Genomic DNA, 8,137 nt, shown 5'->3' on the forward strand with positions numbered 1-8,137 from the left:
AAAATGGGGTTGTGTGTTCACGGAGAGAAACATCTCGGAGAAAAACACACTCTTATAAAGCGGACCAAAAGAATGAAAGTATGTATAATCTAAAATGAATTTATGTATAATCTACAAACCCGCTTGCTGTTTGAAATATACTTTTGGCTCAATTTTACGGAAAGAAATGGGTACCTCACTGGAAAACAAAAATAAGTGAGAGATTTCAGCCCATGATGTCTGTAGAAGCATCCTGAGGACAAAGCTGCTGACCCCAGTTGTCTGTAACAGTATCTCCCACCCCTGCGCACCTCCAGCTGATCAGCAATGTGTGAGCTGCAGTCCTGGGAGGTCACTTGCAGCGCTGGTGGCTGTGATGACACGTGAAAGTGCACCCACCAGCGCTGCTCCGGTGCAAGGTGCCCACGGGGTGAGCAGAGGTAACGTAAACACATCCATGGGCAGCCCCTGTCTTTCCTCACTGTCCCTGGGGGCCAGGGCAGCACCTCCTCCCTCCCTCCCTCCCTCCCTTGGCATCACGCGCTTCATCGGTGCCAACTTGCAGTTTGGAAAGGCTGGTGTGCCGTCTAGACAAGGAGGGGATAAAAGGCTGCATTTTAGTTTGTTTTCTGAATGTTTTCAAATGTCGCATATGCTTCGTGTAGACAGAGTTTAATATCAGCAAGCTGGCTGTGGTCGCCCCCGAGGCGGTTTGTTTGTAGATGAGGTTATAATTGCTGTAAGTGGGTTGGATGGGAGTCTGTGAAATGACATCAGTATTGCTGTGCTCTTGGTGTGGCTCGGTCCATAGCTCCAGTTCAAGGCAAAGCAGATTGCTGAGGCCATAAGCTAGTGAAACCCAGTGCTCACGTTAGCCTGGACCATTCCCTAGCCTCCCTTCACTTGTGAATGAGGGTGCGTGGGGCAGGTGCAGTGCTGTGCAAATGAGCACGTCGTGTCGTGTATGTGCGCGTGCTAATGGACCCCCCCCCCCGTCTGCAGAAATCTGCATCTGGAAGTATGAGCCATGGCTTTGTGCAGATCGTGGGGTGGTGTGCCCGATGCGCTGGAGGCTGGCTGTGGCCACTCTGCACACTATCTTCTTGCACGGCACAGCTGACCTGCGTGTACCCGGCACGTGCCCGTTCAGCCCAGGCGCACGTTCGTCATGTTTCTGAAGGACAGGCTTGCTAACCAGCAAGGCTGAATGAAACCTCTCCTCTCCAAAAGTCATCTTCTGACTTGTCTTCCCATGGGTGAAGTGCTTACAGATTTCTGGGTGCTGCAATAGCTGATTTTGGACGTGAGGAAAAATTTCTTTACTGAAAGAGTGGTTAAACATTGGAACAGGCTGCCCAGGGAAGTGGTTGAGTCACCATCCCTGGAAGTATTTGAAAGACGTGTAGGTGCAGCACTTAGGGACATGGTTTAGTGGGCATGGTGGTGTTGGGTCGACGGTTGGACTCGATGATCTTAGAGGTCTTTTCCAACCTTAATGATTCTATGATTCTATATATGCTTGCGGATGAAGCAGCGCTCTGGGGCTTGCTCCTACTATGTGAGCCAGCGGGGCTCGAGCAGTTGGGATAAAAACTTCCCCTTTCCTTTGGTGATAGAAGTTTTTAGTGCCAGTAGCTATCAGGTGTCTCTTCAGTTGTCAGGCTCAGGCCAAACTGATCCCTGGTGGTTTTAATTGAAGCTTCATGGAAATGAGTCCCATTAAAACAGTGAGGTGAGGGAGGCAAAAAGCAGTGTAAACAGGAGGACATAAGACAGAAGTCTTTGTTCTTGTGTCCCCAGAGCAGCCCAGCGTGGTCTGGGAACAGTGTGGTGTCCCCAGCTAGGAAAACAGCACCTCTGTCTTTGAACTTCCGTGACCTTTTACGTTATTTCAGTCTCATTCTCTGGAGTTCAAGGTACTGGCTGTGCTTCAGGAATTCTCAAGCATAAACACTCATCAGTGTGGCTGGCACTATGATGAGATGAAAAGGGAGTTGGGAAAGAATAAAACACATCCAAAAGCCAAACAAAAAGTGTACAGGGTTTGTAAACAAAGCATGTAGAGCTTCCCCAGTGCTGCCCAGAATGCCCACTTCGTTCCGCCCTCCCTTCCCTCCTGGGCCCAAGGCTCTTTCAAAGCTATATGGGACTTGTCTCGTAACTTTAATACAGCATATAAATTAAGGAGGTTTTCACTTAAGCCAAGGCAACTAGTTAGTAGGAAATTCCAAAGTCTGCTGAGCGGCTGCTGGTTTTTCTGCAAGTGTAGTTTTCCCATAGCCTCACAGTAAATATTTTTTTATACCTTCCTGTTCCTTCCATGCATGGGGAACCATGCCGTGCTGAGCTAGGCTGCGTGCCGGTGGCACATCGCTGCCCACTCATGCACTGGGACTGCACTTTTTTATGTTGCATCTGTCCTTGAGTTCTGAAAAACCCTTTGGATTTGGTGCTACTGAAGTGTGTGCCATGTTGTGAAAACTGGCAGTGCCAAAATGAGAAGTTTGACTTGGGGAAAATCTCCCATCTAAATGCTGCTCATTCACTTTCCCCTCTGCCTTTGGGACGAGGTTGAGCTGAATGTGATATAACCCGATTTAAAGTTTCATGAAGGACTTCCAGGCCTAGACTGACTCCCAGGTTTCGGGACATGTTGGCAGTGCTACCGTTCTAGCACTGAATTATCTGGAATGTGTTATATGGAGAAGTGTCAAAGTGCACAGGTGACCACATCTGCGTGTTTTGTGATGGATGTTTTATGCAAAGTCAGTCTCACTTGTCCTGGTGCAGCTGTACACCCAGTAGACCCTCTTTCTTTCTCCTGCTTCCCCATCCAATCTTTCCTGGTATCAGGAGCAGAAGAACAGCCTGTTACCAAGCCAGATGTTGTTCCTGGACACATCCACTCTGTATACAGTGTGCACGAAGTGCTTGTCCAGCCTCTACTGCAGAGGGGAGCACTTGTGAGAGCGCAGCCTTTGCAGACCCCGTAACAGAAAAGCATCGGCTGCTCTCTCGCTTGCACCTGCTGGTCAGCCCGTGTATCGCTGCAGAGGCTGTCCTGGAGCAGCGATAAGTGTTCTTCGGTTTTTTTATCTTTTGCTTTTCCTCTGGCTGTGAAACATCTGTAGGTAATTAAATCTACATTTCAGCCTGTCTCTTGAGCGGCAAGCAGACACATATGGAATAACACATGTGCTACGTACAACCAGCTGCGGCTCCTGTAACAGCTGCTAAATCCAGCATGTGCCATTCCCTGTGACTTGCACACCACCTGCAAGCCTCTCCCCACCACACATGGCAGAGCCCCAGGGACCCTCTCGAGACTGTGGGTATGCGTGCAGAGCTGCGCCTCTCCCCTTCAGCTCCTCCTGGGACTGAGATCCCACACTGGCTCCTCGATAGCCTTCAAAGGCTGTGCTGGCCCCACTTTCTGGATGCTCAAACGTGTTCTCCTCAAGTAGACTCAACCAAGCTGTTGGCTGCTTTTGCACCTAGATGAGGAATGCTGGTCTGTTCCCTACCCCTCTCCTAGGCCACCGTCCCCTCCTACCGCCTCCTCTCCTCGCTGAGCTGCGTGCCTGTATTGCCATCAACCACAAAGACAAGTTTGGTCTCACTAATTTTCTGACCCGGCATCTCATCTAGAAAAGTACACCAAGCACAGGTAAGTTCACACTTCGGTGATGCTATATTTAAACTACATTTTTACTAAAGCTGGAATCACCTTGGTAGAGATTTACCTGTGTGAAGTCTCCTCGGTTCTCGACACTCCACCTTGAAACCGAGATGATACTGTAGCACCTAAGAACCAGAGATGATGACTTCTGTCTTTGTCTTCTCTGGATCCTTTTAACATTTCTGAGTTTCTTTACCCTTTCTCCTGCCCTACTAAGGACCATGTGCCCTCAGGAGCGCTTTATACATATGAAGGTCAGGGCTGGATTAATTGTTGTCATTTACTTTATTTAGCTGGCTGTGCCACTGCAAAGCAGCTGGGTAGGTCCTGTCCTAACGTACTCAAGGAAGTGGTGACTCAGGCCCATGTTCCAGGGCTGTGTGGGAACTGCTGGGCAGGAAAATGGAAAAGGTTGAAGAAGGCACTGAAATCATGTGAATTGTGCCGGTTTTAGACTTGGGAAGTTTGTGATTGATAGCGCTTGTAAACAAGTTTCTACTGCAACCGGCTTCTAATGTGAGGTGACCTGATAGGCACGAGCTTGTCATAGGGAAGTCAGAGAAGAGAAGAGAAAACTGCACGTGCAAGAGGAAGATTCCCCACTAGATAGGGAAGCATCTCCAGAAACATCTGGCAGCACTTTGCAAATGAAGGCGGTTGTCTCACCCTCTGACAAGGTGAGTGCTCTTTCCCAGGCCAGCGCTAGAGCTGCCAGAAGCTGGAGCTGTGCCCACAGCTGGCTGCTGCACCTGGGCTAGCAAGTCATGACATGGGGAAAGGAAGCCTGTAGTGAAACATGCATGGGGTAGGACACTGTCCTTGTGTGTCACCGTTGGCCTGGCACTCCCAAGTGCCATGGTTGTATGACTGCCTCCAAGCAATTCTCTTCCTCACGTTTCGTTCATCAGAGGCAAGCCACTGTGGTCCCCCGCCTTTGAGTAGCAGCACAAACATAAGCACAAACTCACATGGCCAAAGTTCAAATCTGGGATGTTAACATTTTGAATTCGTCAACTGACCAAAATGTGACCAGTTCCCAGACTCACAGGACACAATAAAAGCCTAAGGAGAAAGAAGTTACATGATACCTTATTGAAATCTTAGTGACTTGAAGATGCAGTGACGGGATGCTTTTTGCAAGCTGCCCTATTCACCACTCCTGAAAAGAAAATGGCATCCCTTTTTTGGAAGTCCACTGCAAAGAACTCATCAGGAAGAAAATGGTAGTTCAGTGAAGTAGTGTATCTGTGCCTAAAGTACTTAGTTTTTCAAGGGAAGAAGAAACAGCAGCTGAAGGAACATTCCTAGTGCTGATGGGTTGTTCAGAAACACTCACTACTTGTCTTTCACCAGCGATGTGAAAGATCGTGGGGCCAACCCAGGCTGAACAAAGCAAGGGGCTCTCCACGTGAGATGGCAATGCAGGTTGCTTAGCCCACATCTGCTATTAATTCCTGTCAGTGGCATCTTTGTACCTTTGAAAATTTGAAAGGTGTGAAGATGTTTTTATTTTATCTGGAGATATTTTGCTATCTGACCCCAGGCTTGTACTAGTAAGGGAGTGTTCCCCTGCAGGTAAGTTGATTCTTTAACCCTTTGATTTTCCAGCTGGGGAATACAGCCCCCATGGGGAGATACAGCTGCTCACTTGAAGCAAGAGCCTCTGCAGAACAGGGAAAGCATAGTTTTCTCTAGTCTATGATCCCCGAAACATGCACCTGCCTTTAATTAGTGGTAAATTCAGTTGTTTCAATTAGTTTTCACTCTGTCACTTAAGTCTTGAGGCAGGTAATACTGGTAGGCAGAGTGATCTGCTAGTGCTGAGGCAGCTGGTAACTACAGGAATCAGAAGGGCAGCTGCACATTACCACTGTGCACAAGGCAGAAGGGAAGTAACTGTCTCCTTTATTGCAGCCAGCAGATCTGGCTGTGGGCGGCAGTTTCTTGTCCTTCCACTATTACTTCTTGGAAACAGCAATGCCAGGTTACACTCAGAACAAAAATCCTTCAACCTGCCAAGGGAGAATTACATTTCTGTGCCTGCCCTGTACAGTCAGGAGGGCTGTCTCATCTGTTATCAGCACTAGCACTCCAGAACCAACAAGAGTAGGAAGCTGGGAAGAGAAAGTCACCAAATCCCCTTTTCTCAAAAGGAAAGAGTCATGGGTGTCCTCCAGTAGATCCAGCAGAGGCAAGCTGCTCAGCAGTGAGGTGTTGCTTTTAAAAAAAACAAACAAACACACAAAACAAGAAAACCAACACAAACACATAGGAACTACAGCAGCATTACCAGCTAAGGTTTTGGTTTTTTAAAAAAAAATAATTAAAAAAGAAGGATCAGTTTGAACTTTAAGTCAGTAATGAAAAAGACCAACACCAAAGTACAGAAAACTAACTTTGTCAGTTTGTTTTATTACTGGGCACAGCACAGTATGACTTCATATACATACAAGCCACAGTAATACAAACAGTCCCTATGCTCTCTTTTTTAATAATAAAACCCCACATATTTGTGAGGAGTCAGATGTCCCAGGGGTCAGCTCTCAAGAGCTATTTTGCTGCAGTTGCAGCAGCAGCAGTTTTCTTACTAAATACTATGGGTTTTCATGCTGTTAATATGTGAAGGTGAAAAGTCTGAGCTTGTAGCAGTGCCCCTGCTTAACACAATCAAGGCAGGCTTTTCAGTAGCTCAAAGGCTTGCAAATATGCTCAGTCATGGTCCTTTGCAGTCAAATAAAAGCGTACCAGACAGACACCCAGGTATGGAACTAGAACCTCAGACGTTTCTACAGAAACCCACGTTATCCTAAGCACCAGAGGTTTATCCAGTACAGGGCTAAAGTGCTGCTGCATCCAGACAGCTTTCCTGCAGACAGCACAGACTTCCCACACAGGCAGGACCATTTCGTACGGAGTCAGTTAAGTCTGTAGCAGCACAAGGTCAGCAAAGCTTGGAGAAAAGCTGCTGTCATTAAAGCAGGCTTAGCTCCTCAGAAAACTGATTTAAAACTAGAAGGTACAAATGCAAGGCTAAATGCGGGCTACATACCACTGTGGCATGTGAACAGTTTAGATACCCCTCCTAAGGGGAAATACAACACGTAATAAATACAATATGACATTTTAGAAAATAAGTGCATTAGCATGATCCTTCACAACATAAGGAAGTAGGATCCAAAGAGCCTACAGAGGCCAGTTCACTTAATATTGCACAGACATCCTGAAATCTAGTGTCAGGTTCTATGACTCTACTTTTTTCAGTCATTGTCCTGGAGGTGGGACATGGCAGGGGAAAAAAGGAGGTCTTATTTGGCAGAACCTGCCCAAGTCTCCACCACCACACAAACAGCTTTTTGCCAATCTGAGGTAGAATTACATATATACTGCTTAAACCCAGTCAAGTCCTGCTCAACTAGTCTTCAAAGAAAAAAAAGTGCACAGAATAGACGAGCCTCCTCCTTCTCTAAAGAAGGAGAGTGCTTCAGGTTTGACCCACGGAAGCAAGTCTTACAGAGCAAAGTTCCAGCAGAGATCCCTGCTCCCCACCTGGAAAGCAGTGATGGCTATCATGGTGCTACAGGTAAGGAGTGTAACAGGTACTAATTACAAGTCCTATAGCAAGCATGTTTTACTCTACTTCCTCCCTCCCCTACTACATGCTAATTCTCCCTTTATTCACTCAGTCCAGTATATTTTATCAGTTAAGATTGTCCCCATTGCTTCCTCCCTTATGTCCCTTCTACTGGGACCCTGCAAAAAAAAATTTCCTATTTCAACCCTTAGACTTCTGAGGGACACTTGCAGTTTCTTCTAGAGACTCCTCTGTGTAGTACAGGCATGGAAGGATGGAAATAAGAGCCTCTTCGATAGAGAAGAGATGTTTATCCTCTGCTTGAGGACAAAAGTAGCGCATAAAGTCTGCCAGTCTCAGCAAGTATTCAATGTTATGACCAGCACAACCACTTGAGACAATGATTTGAGCTGCAATGTCTTCTTCAGACGCTGGGCCGAGGTAAGAAGGGTTCTGGGGTGTTGCAATATAAACAAGAGCCAGGATGGGTTCCTCGGCATCTTTCTCCTGAGGGTGGAACTTCACCAACTTGGTGTCGTAGCCTCCCAGGACAGCTTCTCGCATGTTGAGATACTGGAGCGATGCAGCAATTTGTTCCCCACGGACTTCATAGGCTACACCCCACGTGCATGCCTAGAAATGAAAGACCAAGGTGGTTGTGGGATGCTGTAACAGCAGTGGACAAGTCCACTACCATTTCAAAGCAAGCCTGCCTTGCTTTGGGGTCTCTGCACAACTGGTTACAGGGCAGAGGGGGATAACACACCCCCTTCACACTCCCGGGAAGGCAGAAGAGCACTCGGTTGCCAACATCAGTTTCCAGTTGCTGATGTGGGCACCACCACCCAGGCCGACCTCACACCCCACTGCCCGCCCCAGGGCCCCTCCTCTCTCCCGCCCCGGCACTC

At 47.6% G+C, this 8,137-nt stretch overlaps 1 protein-coding gene across 1 annotated transcript in view; it reads right to left on the reverse strand.

Moving 5' to 3' along the window:
- Positions 1-6,041: 6,041 nt before the first annotated feature.
- Positions 6,042-8,137, reverse strand: part of CHAC1 (ChaC, cation transport regulator homolog 1 (E. coli)) — a 3,739-nt gene continuing 1,643 nt past the window's right edge. Inside the window, 2 exon segments of the mRNA XM_009319265.1 lie at positions 6,042-7,417; positions 7,419-7,862. Coding sequence (XP_009317540.1) covers positions 7,334-7,417; positions 7,419-7,862 — 528 coding nt within the window. The 3' untranslated portion in view covers positions 6,042-7,333.

This window comes from Pygoscelis adeliae, unplaced genomic scaffold, assembly GCF_000699105.1.
Source record: "Pygoscelis adeliae isolate BGI_AS28 unplaced genomic scaffold, ASM69910v1 Scaffold22, whole genome shotgun sequence".
Lineage (NCBI taxonomy): Eukaryota > Metazoa > Chordata > Aves > Sphenisciformes > Spheniscidae > Pygoscelis > Pygoscelis adeliae.